This window comes from Medicago sativa, chromosome 3 (genome assembly GCF_051527215.1).
Source record: "Medicago sativa cultivar Bolivia chromosome 3, Bolivia_mono, whole genome shotgun sequence".
Taxonomy (NCBI): domain Eukaryota; kingdom Viridiplantae; phylum Streptophyta; class Magnoliopsida; order Fabales; family Fabaceae; genus Medicago; species Medicago sativa.
The window spans coordinates 2,414,590-2,436,476 of record NC_140751.1 but is presented as its reverse complement, the minus strand read 5'-3'; the positions used below and the strand labels follow the sequence as shown (position 1 = coordinate 2,436,476).

At 34.7% G+C, this 21,887-nt stretch overlaps 3 protein-coding genes and 1 pseudogene across 3 annotated transcripts; 3 read left to right on the top strand and 1 right to left on the bottom strand.

Annotated features, from left to right (window-relative positions):
- The first annotated feature begins 130 nt into the window (after positions 1 to 130).
- On the top strand, positions 131 to 6,651 carry LOC146934865 (MICOS complex subunit MIC10-like). Its single transcript, XM_085750116.1, has 3 exons — positions 131 to 342; positions 5,620 to 5,783; positions 6,318 to 6,651. Exons 1-3 carry the CDS (start codon positions 207 to 209, stop codon positions 6,336 to 6,338), a joined length of 321 nt encoding a protein of 106 aa, XP_085606242.1. The 5' UTR covers positions 131 to 206; the 3' UTR covers positions 6,339 to 6,651.
- An 840-nt stretch (positions 6,652 to 7,491) lies between these two features.
- Positions 7,492 to 8,507, bottom strand: LOC146934864 (protein NRT1/ PTR FAMILY 5.10 pseudogene; annotated as a pseudogene).
- A 570-nt stretch (positions 8,508 to 9,077) lies between these two features.
- LOC146934863 (DEAD-box ATP-dependent RNA helicase 22-like) lies at positions 9,078 to 15,539 on the top strand. Its single transcript, XM_085750114.1, has 8 exons — positions 9,078 to 9,459; positions 10,075 to 10,365; positions 10,553 to 10,666; positions 10,783 to 11,222; positions 12,364 to 12,691; positions 14,205 to 14,357; positions 14,596 to 14,647; positions 15,114 to 15,539. Exons 1-8 carry the CDS (start codon positions 9,109 to 9,111, stop codon positions 15,167 to 15,169), a joined length of 1,785 nt encoding a protein of 594 aa, XP_085606240.1. The 5' UTR covers positions 9,078 to 9,108; the 3' UTR covers positions 15,170 to 15,539.
- A 2,979-nt stretch (positions 15,540 to 18,518) lies between these two features.
- LOC146934862 (uncharacterized) lies at positions 18,519 to 20,203 on the top strand. Its single transcript, XM_085750115.1, has one exon. The coding sequence runs from the start codon at positions 18,714 to 18,716 to the stop codon at positions 19,533 to 19,535; it is 822 nt and encodes a 273-aa protein (XP_085606241.1). The 5' UTR covers positions 18,519 to 18,713; the 3' UTR covers positions 19,536 to 20,203.
- The last annotated feature ends 1,684 nt before the right edge of the window (positions 20,204 to 21,887 follow it).

Genomic DNA, 21,887 nt, shown 5'->3' with positions numbered 1-21,887 from the left:
GGAAGCAGGCGGGGTGTGGTTATGAATAATGAAAAAAAGAGTGGGCTGGGCGAGGCCTTGTGGTTTAAACACAACCCGGCCCGACCCGAGAAATCACGTTGATTTCATTGAGAGCACGCACGCGGCGAGTGAGAGAATAGTGAGATCTTCTTCATTTCATTCAACTAAGACGGTGGTTTGTTGTTGTTCCAACTCGTTCCGTTCCGATGGGTGAAAACAAAGAACAATTAATTCCTCAAAAGTATGACGTCGATGCCAAATGGGATGCCTGCCTTGATCTCACCGTCCGCCGCTTCGTTTACTCCTCTTTTGCCGGTGCTTTCGGCGGTCTCCTCCTTTTCAGTCAGTACCTTCTCCAACTCTCTCTCTCTCTCTCCGTAGATTCATTCGTTTTCTTTTCTTAATCGAATGCTTCCTAATTGTAACTGTATATTATTAGGGTTTGCCTTTGCTTTGCTTTGCTTTAGAACATCGCGCTATTTTGCGTTTGCACTTTCATTCATACTATGCCTCCTCACCTTTCATTCTATAATTTTTTTTAAATTTAATATCATTATCTCTTTTCAATTCTTTACGCCATCCCTCATTCTCACAAATTTTCATCTAAACTAAATTATTTACAATGCTCTTGCATGAATGACTGTTTGGATAAACTACTTATTTACAACTTATAGCCCAATCACTTATCATGGTAAGCGCTTAGCTCTTATGCATAAGCTTACATAAGCTATTTTTATAGAATAAAGATAAAAATTTGAGTTTAATTATTTTTGTATATGCTATAAGCTGGTTTTCTAAGCTATATTCGAATTGGATAACTTATGATAATAAGCTGAAAAAACCTTGTGAAAATTACAGTTAGCTGTTTTCATAAGTTCTCCTAAACAATCTCACAAAACTTATGCCAGTAGATAAGTTCAAATAAGCCAATCTAAACAAGAACTTAGACGGTCAATGGTTTCGATAAAGATATGATTTATATTAAAGAATTAGGGTGTCGTTTGATCCATGTAGCCGACTCTATATTCTAGACAAGTGAGTGGGAAAGAGGAATTGAACAATAAAGCATGTTAATCTTCAGTGCAATTTAGCTATTATTTTTAGACTGGAGTATAGTTGGAACGTAGAATAAGCAGTCAATTTGGTCTTCAAGCTATCACGCTCATCAATTTAGTCCTTAAACTATAAAAAACAATTTAAAGGTCCTTAAACCATAAAAAACAATTTAAAGGTCCTTAAACCATTATCTCATCCAACTATTTTGTCCCTCTGTTAACAAAATTTGTTGTTTTTCATCATAGTTTAAGGACTGAATTGATGTATTTTCCATAGTCTAGTTGATTTTAATAGTTTAGGGACTAAATTGATGAGACAGTGATAATTTAGGGATCAAATTGACTGTTTATTGGTGCAAACATAGAGATTGTAATGCAGAAAACAACTTGCGCTTGACCACAGTGAGCAACAAACATGAAATCAATAATTTTTTACCTGAAGTGATTTATTGTAAAGAAGTTTAACACGGAGTGTCCCAGCTGTGTTTGACATGTCCTCCAAATACTCATTCTAGGCATTTTAAACTACGCATACTTAAACCAAAATGGTTGCCTTATTTGGTTCACACCCATTTGGAACTATGTTCTGGCAAACAGATCGCAGGTCTTGGCCGACCCCAAATGACTCTTCACCATGAAATCTGAGCATGCGGAAGTGTCAAATAATTCCACAGACATTGGTTCCTTTTCTAGCACACAAGTGGTTAAAATCAAAATTTTATGCTTAATTGCATAGTGGAAGTATCATAAAACGTGGAATCATAATCAGTGGCGTATCTAGAATCTGGCCCAAGGGGTTCAAACTTTTGAGTTCTTGGGCTAGCAGCGTAAAAATAAAATCTAGGGGTTCAAAATGCAAAATATAGCGGTATTTTGTATTTTTTAGGTTCGAGGGTTCAATTGAACCCCCTCAAAAGGGCTATCTCCGCCCCTGATGGTAACATGATTTGTAAGATCATACAAAATCCACAAAATTTCATGTACACATGCATGTAAAATAGCACAAGTAAGAGAAAGCCTTTAAAATTTAAAGGCTTAATTGCAGTGTTGGTCCCCCTAGTTCTTAATGTGCGGTTTTGGCCCCCCTAGTTTATCCCCTTTATAATTTTATAGTCTCCCAATCAAATTTTAACCAAATGTTAACCATAAGGTGTTGACGTTGCATTTTAAATCGATGTGTCTTATCTCTATTGAACATGTTGGTTTGAAAGGTTTTTTTTTTTTTTTTTAATTCAATAACCATGTTTTAGGTGTTTTGTGCTATAAGAAAGTACCACTTAAGCTGAAAGGAAAGTTCTATCGGACATCAGTCAGACCGGCAATGTTGTATGGTACGGAGTGTTGGGCGGTGAAGAGCCAACACGAGAGTAAAGTAAGTGTAGCGGAGATGAGGATGTTGCGCTGGACGAGTGGTAAGACTAGACAAGATAGGATTAGGAATGACACCATTAGAGAGAGAGTGGGGGTAGCACCTATAGTAGAAAAGTTGGTAGAAAATAGGCTTAGATGGTTTGGACATGTAGAGAGAAGACCCGTAGATGCCGTTGTAAGAAGAGTAGATCAAATGGAGGAGAGTCAGGTTAAAAGAGGTAGAGAAAGACCTAAGAAAACCTTTCGAGAAACCATTAGAAAAGATTTAGAGGTCAATGAGTTGGATCCAAATATGGTTTTTGATAGAACACTATGGCGCCATTTGATCCATGTAGCCGACCCCACTTAGTGGGATAAGGCTTGGTTGTTGTTGTTGAACCATGTTTTAGTAATTAGATAGTCTGATGAAGTTTATTGTGCAGTTGCATATTTATGTTATTGCCAAAAGGATAAGAACTTTTGAACATGAATGAATTATGAATTGGTTTTCAGTTTTTAACACTACCTAATAATAAGAGACGAGGATCAGTTCTTTTATAGGATCGTGAATCTTGGTCCTATACTTTTATACTTTTGCGCTAATTCTATCATAATTTTATTTGCTTTTCACACATTCAATTTCCAGTAGCTACAATGACTTGTCATTGTGGCTAATAAGCCACATGTGCCAATGTTAACTAGAAACGTTTGGACATGATTTGGGTCTCAAATGGTTAGTGGAGGTGAATAACTTTCTTTTCTGAAAAATTGAAAGTATACTACCGAATCTCAAGTTGTGTTATGAGAAAATATAAATACTTGTCGGATTGTATGAACTGTGTAGAAAGTACTCATGAATCGTTTGAATGTGCATGGAAGATACGTCGTGAACTTTAGATGGGGATGAAGTAGATCAATCTGGTTGCAAAATGAAGAAATCATGGAGAGGGAGAAGATGCGTATTTGGTCAAAATCTGATTGGGGGACTGCGAAATCAGAAGGGAGGTAAAGTGTGTTGTTGGGGGGGGGGGGGGGGGGGGGGGGGGGGTAAAATCACATAATTTTAAAATTAGGGGGGCCAAAACTGGAATTAAGCCAAATTTAATACTTCAAATCAATTTTGTCAAGATTGGGATCTTTACTACGATCGGGAGGGGCTAGCAAAATCGTAATATGTAAAATTGCAACTAGGATAATAAGATCCTACCTAAGTAATTGCCAAGGATTTGGAGGGCTAGCAGCATTGCACAATTTAAGATTGTAACCACCAACTTGAAAAGTTATACACGTATATTACATAAACTAAATTAACCCTTCTCCATTTACAAATAGTATGATTGTTAGCTTTAAGTCGATCAACCTGATCATCAAGACTAGCTTTAACTAAAAAGATCCATGATCCATCTATATCCAACAATTGACTTCTTAGAGTGGAGGAACAAGGGACTAAATTCCATTGCTCTGAATAGGACATATTTCTTCAACCATTGTTTGCCGCCATCTTTGATGGCAAATAGCTTCACCTACTGTCCAAGGAATAGATATAAATGTCAAGAAAGACAGACTAGCAACATGCAAATATGACAGGCAATGAGAGCTCAAAGTAACATAACGAGGAGAAAGGTTATGAGTGAATTGGGTATCTTTTCAGATTGTAATAGGAAGGTTAAGAATAGGAAGTCGGGTCAGTGTTGGTGGAGGATAGTCCATAGGTGTTGCATTTGCAATCAATGTAAGTGGAGGCATAGGTGCTGAAGGTGGAGCCAACTGGCGATGATAGACTTGCAATGCACATATAGGAGCAGGGTTGTCTTGAACCTAGGGTATTGTTGGTGGTGTGTACTTCTAAAGACAAGATGAAGAGTTAAAGTGATCAAGATAGTCTTAAGTGTGGAAGGTCCAAAAAAAAAAAGTATAAACTAATTTAGACTATGTACCTGTGGAAACTAAGACATTGAGACAATTTAAGTGTGGAAGGTCCAAAAAAAAAGTATAAACTAATTTAGACTATGTACCTGTGGAAACTAAGACATTGAGACAATTTAAAAAGACTAGAAACAAGATTGTAGATAATACAATTAAACCAAAGACGTGGGTGTCAAGGAATGAAAAACCTGAAGGGGAAATTACAGAAGTATCCTATCAAGAGTAACTCTTTGATTACCTATTAGACAATCCTGGTTGCCAGACTGATAGAATTGCATAGACTCGTATCAACACACACACTATTGAGATTTGGAGGACGATTGAGCAAGTCTACAACATAATGGTTATTTTACCCAAATGTGCAAAAAACTACACCGAGCGTTTTTATCAGAACTTATGCTATCAAATCTTATCACGAGTATCAAAGGATACCTTATTATCTAAGTTGGTATTCCTTCTAAAAAAATAAAAATCTAAATTGGTATTCATTGATCACCTATTTTGCAAAGTCTGCATATCATTTATCTACAACTTATAAGTATAAGCTAATTTGTTGCAAGTGTAATGACTAGTCTTGTCATAAGTAGCCTGACTTTGACCTGAGCTCGAAACTTTGGTACTTATAAAGAGGCTTTTATTAAGGAAAAAACTTAGGTACAACTCCTTAAGTGCTTTTCGTATGGTTCTTAACTAAATTCACCATGATTTCCTCAAATCCATAATTTTCTCAAAGTTTGTTATATCCAAGGAAGACGTACTTTTAATTAAGAACCATACGAAAAGCACCTAAAGAATTGTACCTAAGTTTTATCCTTTTATTAATGTGTCTTGCTAACCATTGCCCTCAGGGCAATGGTTAAGGAAGCCAAAAGTAGCATGTTTGCATTGGTTTCAACAACATTTTGACTTTTAAAAAGTTAAATTTATCACTTTTCACCATTTCCCAATACTATATTTCTATTTTTATCCCCTCATCCAATGCCCCAAGGGCAATGGTTAGCATTCTCCTTTATTAATTGGTGATTTAAATAGGCGTTTCTGTTGTGTTCTTATAATAATAATAATAATAATAATAATAATAATAATAATAATAATAATAATAATAATAATAATAATAATAATACACTACATTTTATGAGTATTATTTGTGTTTACGAGCTTTTCTCCCAAATATATTGGGCTATTTTTGCATTCTAATGAGTACCATGACCTTGACATTTTTTTTACAGTCTCGAGACCTCGCCAAATTATAATTATGGAATTAATTTAGTTATTTTTATTGTACTAGGGAGTCCTCAGACTCGCTGGGCTTCTATTGCTTTTGGTGCTGGAGTGGGAATAGGATCTGCATACACAGAATGTTCTCGTCTGTTTGATGGATCTCCAGCAAAGCTTGCACAACCGAAGGACTCAGAGGTAGCACAACCTAAGGCCTCAGAGGCTCCTACTCAGGTGGGATTTGTCTTTTATTTTCTTGTTTATATATGTGGGATGCTAGCAAGTACCCTAAGTGTACTTGTTAAGGAAATCAAAAGTAGTAGGTTTGCATTGGATTCAACAATATTTTAACTTTTAAAAAGTTAAATTCATCACTTTTCATCGTTTCCCAATGCAATATTTCTATTTTTATCGTCTTAACCAATGCCCTAAGGGCACTCTTTAGCATTTCCCTACACACACACACACACACACACACACACTCCTATATATATAGGGGATGTATCAAGTGTGAGGAGTTTTTATTTATCAAGAGAGTTGAGAGGACTCATTAGTAGCCATTAGATCAAATTGTACGGATCAGATTAAAATTTTATGGCCTATGGTAGTGAATAGGAGCATACATTGTTGTGAACTAGTTTAAGTGTTATATTTAATTTGAGTGTCAACAGCCTAAGTTGGTGTAGTAACTGGCCAATTCAGTTACATATGTATTTAGTGAATTCAGTTGAGAACCTAACAAAGTATATTTTGTGCTTTTGTTTCCAGATTGTGCAGGATTCTGAATAGATGATGCTATATTTGGATCCTGGTTCCTGGACAGTGAAACAGAGCATTTTCCTGACTATTGATTGTTCCTTTACTCAGTTATAGCTATTGAAAATGTTGCACTGCATGATCATAAATTAACAATACTGCCCATGGAAATTTATTTCCAAGCTGTTATCCTTTTGTTCTCCTGTAATTCTGCACTATGTTTATGTTCTGAAAGAAAAAAAGGTTAAAAAAAAAGCTTTCTTCAGATCTAATTATCTTTATTCCATACGGGTGTTTTAAAAGTTGAATTGGAGATTTACCCAGGAATAAGAATTCTTTTTGCCTACATGTATTTTGCATACGATGTTTGAATTAATAGTATGGTTATATATATAATAACTTGTATAAAGACGAGAGTTTGTACCAAAAAAATATCACTGATAAGTCATCTAAGTTTTATCTGCCATGTCTCTCTTCCTTTTGGTTTTAAAGAACTTTAACAGCGAAATATGCGCACACTAAGTGTGGTGGCGAGGGATCTTGCAGGGTTAAATCCGCATCTCAACATATTAGATATTTCTACAACCTTTTTACTACGAGTTGCACTTCCAACTTTTTCATTTGTCGTGTTCCCTTTCTCTGCTGGCACTGATAACGTCTTTGATTTTTAATTAAATGCAGTTTTGTTGTCCATTTGTAATTTCAGTCTTTCAAGTATTTTGTGAGTTGATTACGCTTTTTATTTATTTTTTAAATGAAAGAAATAAGGTCTCATAATTCTTTTTTAAAGCTTTTGAACCTTCAAGTGGGAAGTTTAGTAAGAAATTGATAAACTTAAAGACTTTGTAGGAGATGAATTAGGGTTCAAAGAAAATAATGTGATATTAGTTGGTCATGGATAGATTACTTACACATTATCTGAAGTTATTAGTTTGGTCATGGTTAGTTGAGCTCTCAATAACTGTTAGAAAATATGCGGCGAGTATATTGAATGGTAGAAGCTACATGCATACTTGGTCCAGATTGATTGAAAGGCATTAATCATCATGAGATATTATTACAAGATTACAAAATAGAACATCCTCGTAAAAGATACATTACAACTTACAAGTTTAAACAGAACCATATACACCACTCAGTTCATTATTTCACTTACACAAATTGGCCTTTATTAATCTTGCATCATATCTTTTCAAAATGGATCAACAGGTGGTGCAATGTCTGATCAGTGAATTTTACAAATAGAACAGTCCATTGAAGAATTTTATATTCTTTTCCAGCAAAATGTTTCTTCATATCCTTCCGGTTGCCTAGTCTATGTGCTTGTTTTCTTATAAACATAAGATTTTGAGAAAAACCAGAAGGTGGATAATTCCACCACGCTAAGAGCAGCCAGAAGAGCATACAAATAATCAAGATGTGCTCGATTATGATTACTTGCAAACCATCCATCACGCCCATCTATACTTGTTCCTTTTTGAATAGCAGAGATGAGAAAGCTACTCAGAAAACACCCAACCCCAAAAATACTTAAATAGAGGGAAAGACCCACACTTCTTAATTCATCCGGGACCTGATCACAGAAAAAAGAATTCCGAGTTCAATTCTCTGTAGCATAGTGATGCCAGATGGTTTGCCAGTAAAGGTTCTTGCTATAGGAACGATAATACGGTCATAGACAGGAATAAAGAGAACAATAGAGAGACTGATAAAGGATTGAAGAGAAGCAGGGGGTACATAAAAACCAGGCAAAATTTTCCTGTCCAACGTAACACCTTGTTTGGTATAGAAGGTCGAAGACTGAGAAAACACAATGGCAAAAATTAAACTCGTAGCCCATAATGGAACAAGCCTGAGGATTGCCTTTGCTTCTTCAACCTCAGAGACACTACAGACTTTCCCCTTTTCCTTTGATCCGTTTGATGCAATTAATGCTTTGTTTAAGAAACTGCAATATTTCAGCGTAATTGTAAGACAAAATTATTCCCCAATACAAATGCAAGAATATACAACATGAGAATCTCATATATCGTGAATATGGTAGAAATTGTATAATTTATTTAGGACAGAGTATTACTATCATGGTTCTTACATGGTAGAGAAAAGTATTCATTTGCAATTAGAAAGACATACAAATTTATGATACAAGTTACAGAAAGAAAAGTTCAATTCTAACATGGTAAACATAAACTATTCTAACATGGTAAACATAAACTATTTTTAATCACTATAACTTGATATGACTACTAGGAGAAGGAAATCCATTTTTTTCTTTCTTTCTACAACTCGGTATCCGAGAAGGAAATCCATTTAATTAGGCCAAAACAAAACTATGGAGAGAAAATGGGGTCTCCTTATTACGGTCCCCCGTTTCTTATAACTTTTTTAAAAATAGATTTTGGTAGTTTAATGTGTTTTTGTTATAATTTTTTTAACAAAGAAATTTTTAAGAAAAGCTTCAAATGAAAAATTCATTTGAATAGTTTATCTTAAAATGTCATTCTAAGTATTTGATTTGGTTATAATTTTTTTTTTTATACTAAAATTTTGAAAAAATCTCAAAAAAAAAGTTATTTCAAATAGTTTTTCATAAAAATCATTTTTAAAAAAATGTCATTTTGAAAAAATATGTGATGTTTATTATGTAAAATCCTTATTACATGATGTTAATTGCTAAGCCGGTTCGACCGTCCAGTTTTTAATTGCTAATTGCTATGATGATAACATCCTCTTCCTCTTGTTAAAACCCAAAACCCAATATTTCATTTCACCATTTCTGTCTTGTTTGCAAAGACATCAAAAAATGAATGTTACTCGTTCTGCTCTGAAACTCCATTTTCAAAATTCACCGATTCGCTACCATCAATTTCTCTTCTTCTCTCGATTCAACAATGCTCTTATTCGCAATCCCACTTTATCTTCGTCTTCGTCTTCTCTTTTCAATTTCAATGCAACGCGTTTCTTTTCTCTAACCCTTCCACGTCAAACACAGCAGACACAGCCCTTTGTTGGAAGCGCCGTTTCATCAGAAGATTACAATGGAAGAGACACTTTCTTTGCTGAAGATAACGTTTCGTGGAGTTCAATTGGTCTTTCTCATACCCTTTCTCGAGCTCTCTCTAATATTGCTCTCAATACACCCTCTCTCGTTCAGGTCATTTCTCTCTCTTTTCACTATTCCTTCCTGCTATATTTCTGTTTTTTTATTTATTTTGTTTTAATTTTAATCAACCCTGTATGTTCTAAATTTGATTTTTTTTAACTAATTGAAAATGGTTTGAAGTGATTAATTAGCTTTAGTCAAGGTTGAATTGATCCGGAGAACCAATTTCGAACTTTGTTGGAACAACTTTACTCGGACTTTTTTTTTATTGGTCCGTATGCTAGTGACAAGTACCACTTGAAACTGATAACTACAATGTCTTAGTTCAAACCCGGGTAAAAGTGTCCAGCCTAGCAATATCAACATTCCCGAGCTAAGCATTACGGACTTCTTACTCAGACTTTACTTAGCAACAAAGTTATAGTTTTATTTTCCTTATTGTATTAATTTGCTTATGATGTCAATAAAATAAAATAAAATAAAATAAATCCAACCATCGTTTTAGAGTTGTGACTTGTGTCAAGAATGAAATTGGGTAAGTTTAGATTATAACTTGGAATAGAATCTGAGAAGTGATAAATGATTTTGTAATTTTTGTTTTTATTCTTCTATTCGGACTGCTGAGGCTTATTGATGATGACCATTTCTTCTTCTGTGTGTGTACAGGCTTCTTCTATACCATCTGTGTTGTCAGGGAAGGATGTAGTTATTGCTGCAGAGACCGGCAGTGGTAAGACATACAGTTATCTACTTCCTCTCATTGATAAGCTGAGGGGTACCGAGGAACATTCTTTGGATGTTGTATCTGATAAAGAAGTCTCTCCGCCGGCCAGGAGAGTTCTGCTCGTGCTTTGTCCGAATGTGCAATTGTGTGAGCAGGTAGTTAGGATGGCTAATAGTCTCTGTGGAGACAATGATGAAACCATTGTTAGTGCTGCAGCCATTTGTGGGAAACAGGTAGTGAGATGCTCTGCGTTTTTATCTCTTATTTCCTGATGCTATTTTTGGTTATCTTTGTGCATTTATAGTTATATGAAATTTGTGGTTTACTACACTATATGTCTGGTTGTTTGTACATGAAGTTTTAGCTATCTTCTCAAGTTTTCGCTCTGATTCTCAGCACTAAAAATCTTTTTTGGACCAGGGATGGCCAATTCGGGAACCTGATATCATTGTGACAACACCTGCTGCTCTTCTCAATCATGTTGACGTTGATAGAAGACGCCGCATGGAATTTATGCATGGTGTTAAATATGTGGTATCTTTCTTGTTTTATGATCTTATGTAGCTTTGTCGAACTAAAACTGAAGACATATGAACTTAACATTGGCTCCTATTTATGTATGTTTATATTTTCTAATTTCTAATTGGTAGGTGTTTGATGAAGCTGATATGCTTCTCTGTGGGAGCTTCCAGAATAAAGTAATCCGCCTGATTAACTTGCTCCGCTATGATGAAAAACTCTTGTCTCGATCGAAAACATCAGTATCAGAGTTGCCAGTGACATCGGAATCTTCTTTGTTGTCGCATGATGCTTCAGAAGGTGAAGAGGAATTTCCAATTGAAGCCATGTCAGACGAGGAGGATGATGATAACGAGGATATTGCCAATATTAATAACGAAGCTGAATCTGTCAAGAAAACAAGAAGAGACTGGAGAAGAGTGAGGAGATATTTTGAGCGAAGTAAACAATATGTTTTTGTTGCAGCTACACTTCCGGTGAATGGAAAGAAAACAGCGGGAGCATTATTGAAACACATGTTTCCTGATGCTGAGTGGGTTAGTGGAAACTATCTTCATTGTCACAATCCAAGGTGCTATATTTTCCCCCTTTTTGTACTTATTATCAATAAAACATTCAATTTTCTTTTCTACTTGGTATTCAACTTCTGTCGTGAAATTAGGAAAGTGGTCAGTGCATCAGTGGTCGTATATCTTTTTGGTGGCCATTGATTGTGCACTGTCAATAATGTGACAGGAATGTGTGCGGAGAAAATTAAGTCAAACATTACTAATTTACCAAGGTAAAAGATGGTAAGAACATTTTCAAAAACCAAGTTTAGAATTTATTGCCCATGAGAGACTTAGATGAATACCTAGGAAGTATGATCATAAGTGGAGACCTTAAGTTAGTCAAACAGATCCAGGTTTACTTAAATTGAAGAAAAGATCTTTGATGAAATTCGCAAAAACAGATAGATGAAATATGATTGTTTTTCAGTTTGAATGGTAAGATGAGATTATCTATACATATTGAAACAATTATAAATGATTTAATAAAATTATTTGAATTAATTACATTGTTTATTAATAAATGTAGTATAGTGACTTAAAAGTGACAAAGACAATATTAAATAAAGATTATAAAGTTAGAAAAACAAAATTAATACTTCATCTGTCTCAAAATAATAGGCGTTTAATGTTTATGATCGATTATAAAGTAAATGATTAATTGTGTTGATTTCATCGTGTGACATCTATAGTATGTCACTTTGTAACAAGGTGCATAAACAACATCTATAGTCCACCTTGAGTGTCGAGAGCTAACCATTATTAGCATACAATTAGTTTGCAACAGTCACTTGTGTATTCTTATACAAATACCACATAGGCAGTTCGAGGAACTTGTACTCTCCCACTCAAATTCACTGTTTAACGGCCACACTCTTTCTATTTTATTCTCCTATTACTGATAGTCTCCCTTCACCCTTCTAACTAACAACTACTAACAGACTATTACAGTTACAACATCCTTTACTAATTTCCTCTCACTCCTTATTCTTTTTCGGTTTCCTCTTTACATGTCTAATGGGAAGCATTATTCTACCATATATGCACAACATCTTTGACTTATGCTATTTTGTGATATCCAACCCATCCCGGCTCTACTGGAAAACAGTGTCTTCATTTATGCATTTGTGATTTCATTTGTTATTGTTTCTTTTCAATTTCCAGATTGAAGCAAAGATGGATAGAAGTGACCGTTGATACACAAGTGAAAGAGCTCATAAGGGCTGTGAATCACAGTTTAAAATCGGAAGATTTGGATAATGGTGGTGGCATTCATAGAACAATGGTGTTTGCCAACACAGTTGAGGCTGTTGAAGCTGTGGTGAAGATATTGGGCTATGCTGGGCTTGAATGTTTACGTTATCATAAGAATTGCACGTTGGATGAGCGGGCACAAACTTTAGTTGATTTCTACGACAAAGGTGGTGTTCTTGTATGTACTGATGCAGCTGCTCGTGGCGTGGATATTCCAAATGTCTCTCATGTTATTCAGGTATGCTTTTCCTTTTACATGTTATAAGTTATAGGAATACTTTTTGCAATCGCTTAAATTTTGAAAGTTCTTGGGTTGAGAACAAACAGAAAAGGGAGGATTAAACATCAATTAGAATAAGTAAATATGTTGATGAGTTTAAAATATCAAAGTTTGTTCAGAAAATTAGAATGTTTGCGCATAAATATGACAGAATTGAAGTTCTATCCAATTAACACTACACCTTTTCTACTTGCGGACATTGATTGTGAAGATAAATAGTTTGTTGTTTCAATCAATTTCTCTTATTTATAAGCTTGCTCTCTCTTCACATCCCATATTTTTATAATTAAACTTATAGGAATTAGGAAAGCATCTCCTACATAGGGAATAGGGGAGTTATCCCGTGCACCATTTGCTCAGTGATGCATGTATACATTGGGTGTAAAATAGTAAATCTACCTCTCCACTAACTCCTTCCCCAGCTCTCCTCCTCCTCTCCATTCCCTTCACCACCCTTTGTTGTTTGTCAATCATTTAAGGACCCAGAAATAAAACTGCAAAATGCTTTTTAATTAAAATCCTCCGAATTTGTGCATTTTTATAGACAATTTTCTTTGTAATTGGATTCAATTAAAATAAGAACGGAGCCGTGAGCGAAAGAAGCAGGTTTCTATGGTTTTCATGATCAGAGCTAGTTGGTGCAGCACCTTTTTATTATTATTTAAAACAAAAGTAAAATTGTTTGTTGGGAGAATGAAGTGTGGGCGATTTATTTATGTCAAAATGTTTATCAGTGTTTCTCTGGATTTGTCTTTGTTCCCTAATCATTTCTCTTGATTTGTATTTGAAGACATGAGTCTCACCCCTTTTCACCAAAGATCTTCAATGCGATCTTTTACTTTCTCCTTTGCTTCTTCTAATAATTCTTCAGACGGTGAGTGTCCAGTGGAGAAGGGAAAGGAAATTGGGGAGTGGTGAATCTGTACGCATCATGCTTGTACAGAGGCGAGGCAGGGCAGCACGGATGGATGATTGAGGGGAGATGGAGTTGTGGTTGTGGGAGAGATGGGATAGAAGAAAACGAGTTGACCATTGTACCCTTAATTATAAACTCAATCCGGACCGTTGATTAATTACAAAATTTAAAAAGCACTTGCAAGGTCTTATATATCATGTTTAAGTAGCGTTTGGTAACTTTCACACGATGGTCTCTCTTTTGGAGTGTTTTTTCGTTTGTGTTTAAAGTTCAAACCTCAAATCATGTTATGTAATATACATTATTTCATGGTTTATTAAGCCTCTTATTTGAGTCACTTCATTCCCTATATGACATTGTGACTCTTAGTTCATTATATTACCATGCATGTATCCAACTCTCTTACTTTCATAGTCTGCTTCAGTGATGCTACTATTATGACCATGCTTTCAACTGTACTGTTTCTTATTGTGTTTGTTTTATTTTTATATAACCTTAGGTGTTATATTTTATTATATATATGTTTTCATTCTCAATGTTGTGCATGTGTTTCAGGCAGATTTTGCTACTTCTGCTGTAGACTTTTTGCATAGGATTGGTCGTACAGCTAGAGCTGGCCAAATCGGACTAGTTACCAGCATGTATACCGAATCCAACAGAGAGCTTGTAGATGCTGTTCGTCGTGCAGGGGAACTCGGTCTACCTGTGGTAAATTATAAAACTGTATTTATTGGCTGTAGTAATCTTGGACAGATCCATACACATTGAGATATTTGAATAAAATGTATCAAAAAATATTTATACATTGGGAAAATTAGATGCTGTTCGCGTATGATGAGAGCATTAACTATAGGCTGAATAACTTCTCACATAATTCCAACTATACAAGTCATTGATATTTGATAGATTCCAACATTTTGGAGTGATTGTTACACTATTAATGCAGGAGACCGCATTTAGCAGGAAAAGAAGCTTCCGTAACAAGATAAAAAAGAAAGGTAAAGTTTAATGTTTGATTCCATAGAGCTTTAAAAATAAAAAAAAGATAACTAAAGTTTAATGTTTGATTCCATAGAGCTTTAAAAATCAATACTGTGCATAGATATCTATATTATGCATTGAGTTAAAAAGGTTAAGTGATGATGTTTATGTTTGTGTTCGAAATAGAAAATGCGGATCAGCATTTAAACTTCATACATTATCTTGATTTGTCACATGATTAGTTTTTTTTTTTTATATTTTTTTTTTTACCTTGGAGGATCTCTAAGATTAGTTTTCATATTACTTCGGAGTCTTGTATCCTTATAAATAGGGGTTACTATTTAGTCTTTTTGTGTCATTCAATAAATAATTATATTCATATTTTAAAGTCTTTATTCTTTATCTCAGCTCTTTTTCTAAAACCTTGTAACTTCGACAACGATAAGCTTGACCTAACCAGTAACCATCATTTTGTATTTGTAGCAAGTGCTAACAAAGTCAGAGATTCAGCAACCATTGAAGAGAGTCTTACAGCGTGAGAACACAAGGTGGTTACACATAAGTCAGGCGTAGGTTATAGATATCATTCGTCTCTCAGGTTTTGGACAGCAGTGTCTTATCTGAAGTTACAGTTTCCCCTTCATCTTTTGCAAAATGATAATGTGCTTATTTATGCCATTATCTGTTCACCAATCAAAGTTTATAGGAAAGCTAGTTGCTGATAACTTTATTCTTTCCACATGTAAATTATGTGAAGATTACAGTGTTCTCTATCTTATCTCTTCATAACTTTAATTACAACTCAATTTAGAAGGCAAAAGCTTCTAAATGCCCATCTACACCCCCATATTATGAAGAACAAATATTATATAACTATTATAAGGAAACAAAAACACTTTTTTAAGTTTATTGATTTGTCAAAAAAATGTTTATTGGATAATCGATGTATCTGACCTATATTATAGACCAAATACATAAATTATTCATAGTAGCTAAAAAGTGGTTTTTTCTTATAAAAAAGCGACTGAAGGGAGTATCTATGTTAAGGTTGTAGGATACACGAGACGCTGTAAAGAAGAATTGCAACCACCTTTTAAACCGGCAATGCCATTTTATAATTACTACTATAGACATGTTTTACTTTCATTGATTTAGTTGGGGGTGTTTCGGACTCCACTTGTGTACCATAAAGGCTAGAGTGTACTTTCATTTATTAAGTTAGGTGTGTTTCGGACTCCACTTGTGTATCATAGAAGCGGGAATGTCACCAACGTTGGCTAATCCAATTGTGACAAACAAGTCAATTTAACTATTCTCTTTCACGCGCACACACATTTTTATGTTTGATAAAATTGTTTTATCATATTTCACACTTAAATTGGCCAATATTATGTGACATTATGTTACGCAAGTACAATCCGTGTGTTTTCTCATAGATGGACATGCGTCATAAACTCCAATAAAAACATACATTTTTTTTCATGTGATCCTTGTGATGCACATGAAATTAACAGGCAAGTTTCTAATTTTACTATTTATTGATAAAAAATGTGAGAGTAAGTAGGCTGTTCTAGACCAGATGTTTACGTTCTCAGCTGTCGTTGCAGTGGATTGACCAAGTGGGTCAGTCAAATAATTAATCAGGTTTGAATATATTTCAATGTAAGCAAACCTCTCCGCCACTTCCACACCTTTGTTAGTTTGTTTGTTTGAATCATGGCTCAGTCTAGGGTGGGAGAGCTTGATAGGTCTCCTACCGCGAGAGACTAAGAAAAATAATGTTTAATGGTTGGATATTGAAGTTCCAGAGTTCTTAACATACACCAGCAATACCAAATTTCTTAATTTCATTCTCCCTTTCTCTGTTCTCTCTCCTCTCCATCAGGATTTCTTCTTTATCGTGTAATAATGCAAATTTGCAACATAATCACTTTCAATTACTCAACACAAATATGCAGCAATTGCGGTTTTGATTTTTCATTTTCTTCGTTCTTTATACCAGATTTTCAATATTCAAATCATATAACAAACTAAATCCATTTTTAATTAATTTTCGATTCATCCTTTGAAAAGAAAAAAAAAAAAGAAATTCATAACATGATCTCAATTCATAACATGAACTCTCACCGGATAAGAGCACAGAAGGACATAATAGCAAGCCAAACTCATTTTCAATTTTAAATTTAGATCTAAAATTGATTTTGCGTTCATGATATTCATGATAATCTGTTTGGATGCCAATGGACATTAAGCTGTATTATGCAGAGCGCTTGTATACTCATGATATTCAATGATTTAAATTATTTTATAGATCTTATCTTATAGTTCCAACACCCAATACTTTTACAGTTTTACTTTCATTTTCACTTTCCCAGATTCGCAGCAAGCATTGACATGGAACACCCTTCTTTTTTCTATTCTCTATTTCCATACTTCTTTGAATGTGTGAACTATTGAAGGGGCTGCGTTTTTTTTAATTGGGTCATGGTTTTGGGACAAACACACAACACCATTGATGTTGAAAAGATTTGAAACTTTTTGTAATTTTTATGGACTGTGTTCTTGGTTGAAGGTGTGTTGGTCTTGCAAATTTGCTCTCCCCTCTTTAATTAATGAATATAAAAGTTTGAACAGTGATGATGATGAGTTAAAGCTTAAATGTCATAACTTTACCGGTTTTCTTCATTGATTATCAATGTCTGAATTTATTGGGTTTATCCCATTAATTTGCACTTAAAAGTGTTAATATGAATGTTTGAATTTATTGGATCTATATCAGAGATTTGGAGTTATTATTGGCTTTACATGCCTGGGAAATTTTGCACTTAAAAGTGTTGATATTGTGAGGAAGAAGCAAATGGTGGAAAGATGAGATTACAGAGGGAGCATATGGAAGAGAAATACGGGAGGGAGATAAACAAATGAGAAATAATCAAGTGTACTTCATTTATTGTATGCTCATTCAATCCAACGGCTCTAAAAGGTCTCTCACAGTAGGAGACCTATCAAGGTCTCCCACCCTAGACAGCGCCTTGAATCATAAGTGAAATAATTAATAACAATATACCATATAGTATATCATGGAAGCCCCTAATATGGAACCAAAAAACAAAGGTCCACCAATGGACTTATGCATATTACCTCCTACAGTAGGTTACTTTTAGTTTAGTAAGAAATTGAATTTTATTATATTCATCACTTCACCTTTCTCAATTGAATATCACCCAAAGCCATTGCACTCTTCTCCAAGCACTAGCATATGGAATCAACAACTTAACCACCGAACTAATTGACACTGGGTTGCTATTTTCTTTTTTTATTCTACCTTAGAATCCCTTTTTTATATTAAAATGGAATTGAAATTAAAATAACAAAAATTAGTTGGTTTTTTTTTGTTTCTACCGAAAAGGAAAGAAGAAAGAGAAGAAGAAATAAGCTCAAAGTTTAGTTCTCAACATCCATGTGTAAAATGCAATAGTGAGGATGAAGGTTCAAAATCCAATCTCAATAGTGAGGATGAAGGTAAAAAGCTCATTCCTCCATGTTACCACACCTGTCATGAATCTTTGTTGTTCTTGTGGAGATCGCATGGAATCCAATGAACGGGATAGGATTGGTATTAATATTTATAAACTTAAATTTCTATTAACTAAATTGACTTAACTTTTTGTAAAAAAAAATAAAAATAAAACGAGGTTGACCTGTTGTAGTAGGTAATATGCACAGGTTCATGGGTGGATCTTTATTTTCATGGGTGGATCTTTATTTTAACGGTCCATGTTAGGGCCTTCCGTATATCATATATGAATTTAAAGATGAATGAAACATCAGTTTAGTTTAGTTTACTTACTATTAGACTATAGTTAGCTAGAGTGTTTGAGAAGCTTGGTTAAGAGTTAGTTAGAGTTAGTTACACAACTAAACTCTATATATAGGAACACTCATGTATCATTTCATTCATCTTTTATCAAATCTAGTTTACTCTATTATGAGTCACTATGGGTATCTCCCACATGAATACACCTATGCACTCTTCCTTGCCGATCATTATGACATTATCCTTGGGATTCTCTGATTCGTAACATGGTATCAGAGCGATACCCTAGGGATGAAGATGATGACGACGCTTCGGTTGAAGATTCCGATGAGGATGAAGTTTCGGTTGAAGATTCTGACGAAGTTGCAATTTCCGTTGAAGATTCCGACAACGTTGCAATTTCCAATGAAGATTCCGGTGAAACTTCTTCTGCAGAATTGGGCTCCTCTGATTTTGTCACAGTTCAAGATTCTGAATCCGAATTCATTTTTGGTAGTTTTGGTCAAGCTTCCGATGCTATTCCGGTGTTTCCAATCACGACGATTACACCTTCAATTGAAGGAAAATTGTTCAAGATTGGAGAAATTGATTGTGCTCTTTCGTTTTCTGAATCTGTTACGGTGACGGAACAACAAAGCTCGAATCTAGAGATTCAAGATTTCTCTTCTGCGATCGTGTATCAATGTGGAAACGACATCGATCAATTCTCGTGTCGTCGACAAATCAAGGAAAGAGGGCACCTTGCTGCAATGGTGTTGCAATCTTCTGAGACGACGGGTGCATACACAACCACCTCTATGGTAAAGTTTCTTTCCGACTTCTCTGTCACACGCTTCAGTTGTTTAGATTTCGTATTCGATCCCGGCGGAGTGTTTTCTTTGATTCTGGTGTGTGTTGGTCTCAAAGTTCTTCGTCACATCCGTTCCCGTTTGTGGTGGATACCTTGGGATCGAGGGAGAACCAGATGGAGGAAAAGCATGCTCTCGATCAACATCAGAAACTCAATCGCAATCAAGAAAGTCTGGCCAGAAGAAGGAGAATTCAAGCGGAAGCGCGTTCTTGGAGAATCAATTTTGGACGCGTTTTAGTTTCGTTAAAAATCGAGTTTGGATTTGTTTCGCATCTGAAACTGTTTCTTGAAGAATCACATAATCAAAGAATCGCGTTTGAAGCTATATTTTTCTGTTCTTGGATTAATTCGCTTTCGACATTCATAGACTCATCTTCCAAAAATGCGTTGCAGAAGAGCACTTTCAAAAGTCCGTTTGGGTTAAGCTAGTTTTGGAAAAGCGATTTTTTTTTCTGAATAAGTTGTTTTGGTTCAGCAGCATGTTTTACAGCTTATGGAGAGAAATTGCGTTTTGCATCAGTTAGAAGACAAGACTTTGCCTGCTGTGTTTTGAGCAAGGTTCTGGCTCTTTCCATTGGGCATGGGCCTCATCCATCCTGTTGGGATAATATCTGGAACCTCTATCTTTTCAATTCAGTCTTTTGGTTTTGCTTGTTTTACCCCACAATTTTCTTAGTTACTTCAGTAAGAATAAATTGTAATTTTCATTGTATTTCAAACTCAAATTGGTGAATTTCTCCACTTTGAGTTTGAGGGGGACTATTAGACTATAGTTAGCTAGAGTGTTTGAGAAGCTTGGTTAAGAGTTAGTTAGAGTTAGTTACACAACTAAACTCTATATATAGGAACACTCATGTATCATTTCATTCATCTTTTATCAAATCTAGTTTACTCTATTATGAGTCACTATGGGTATCTCCCACATGAATACACCTATGCACTCTTCCTTGCCGATCATTATGACTATTATCCTTGGGATTCTCTGATTCGTAACACTTACTTATAATGAAGGCATCAACTTTCCAACCACCAGAGGAAGATCGTAGGATAGGGCGACCCTTGAAGTCAACGGCACCGTCTACCGTCTCCAACAACAGCGGAGTTTCATGATCTCTGTCTGCCATTTGTTGGGTATAATAATGACTTACATGAGCTCAGATCATGTCCTATCCACTTTGTTATTTTGTTGTTTATAGAAACGTTAACATTATTATTACCCTTAACTTATATAGTACAGTTGAGTGAATTGTATCATTTTCATTCTGTTCCTTCCCCCAGTTGTAAACCAAGTGGGACCATCCCAAACCAACTCTGCTTCTGGTGGTCCATTCAGTCTTAATACTAATAGAGGTATTCTCTATTTAGGGACACACATAAACAGTAATGAATCCAAAAAATTCAATTTGAGGGGGGCAAGATCGTTTACTACAAATATTTACACAAAAAAATTTACGAAGATATAATGATGATCATTATCTCTGACAAAAAAAAATTGAAGATTACAAAATTTAAAGCACTAAATATTTGAAAATTGAAGACACCTTAGTATCTAAGAAATATAAAAGTTCTACGTATGCAGTTACATCATTAGATAAACAATATGCTATCTAGTTCCTTTCAATATTTTAGAAAGATCACTAATTTAATCTAAATTAGATTTTTTACGATGTTTAAATTAGAAAATTGTTTACTAGAATGAATATTCATTTGTATAATTTTCAAGTTGATCATCGAGCCTCATAAACTTCACAGAAGAAAGTTCTAATAGATAAAATCGAGTCAAATAAATCAACTTCTAAATGTTAATGAATCACTTCCAATTGCATCTTCATATGATATTTTGGAAAGTAGACAAACCTAATATTCTTTTTCTTTTGTATTGTATGGAGAAAATTGAATCTCTTTATATTTCATTTGATGCACCTAGGAACCACCTCATTTTTCATCTGAAGCTCCACTCCCCAATTCGTTTTTTAAAAAAACAATGGCTTAAGGTTTAAAACACTTTAGTTCTCGTGTGGCAAAACACTTATAATACATCCGTTTCTATAAATTTCCATTAAGTGAGGTTACGTGGGGGCAAGACAATATATTTCAAGTGGTGGCAAAACATCAAAATGGCTAGCTATTAGTTACAAAACAAGTGGGGTCAGCTTCCCCAAATTTGTATAATATGGATCCGTCTCCGGTCTCTGCACATAAAGAGATTATCCTCAAAATATTCAATCATTTTTTTTATCGATTTCTTTTATATTATTAAAAAAATATTTTTTTATGTGTGTGTTCAAACACTATTTATTTGGTCTTGTGACCATATTAGAATTTTGTCCATGCTCATGGTCCATATACTTTTTAAGTAGTAAATTGGTAACCCACAACACAATTTCCTTCTCAATTAATAATTCAATCATATGGTTTCTGAACTATAAGGATATAATTCCTGATCTGTGCGTACTGAAGTGAAAGCTAGCACAGAATGAATGAATTGACAAATTGAAAATATCCTTTATTAATCCAGTCTTGGTTTGGCTAAAGCAATCTTTGGCCACATCACAGTCATCATATATCGATTTGTTTCATCCAATCAGTC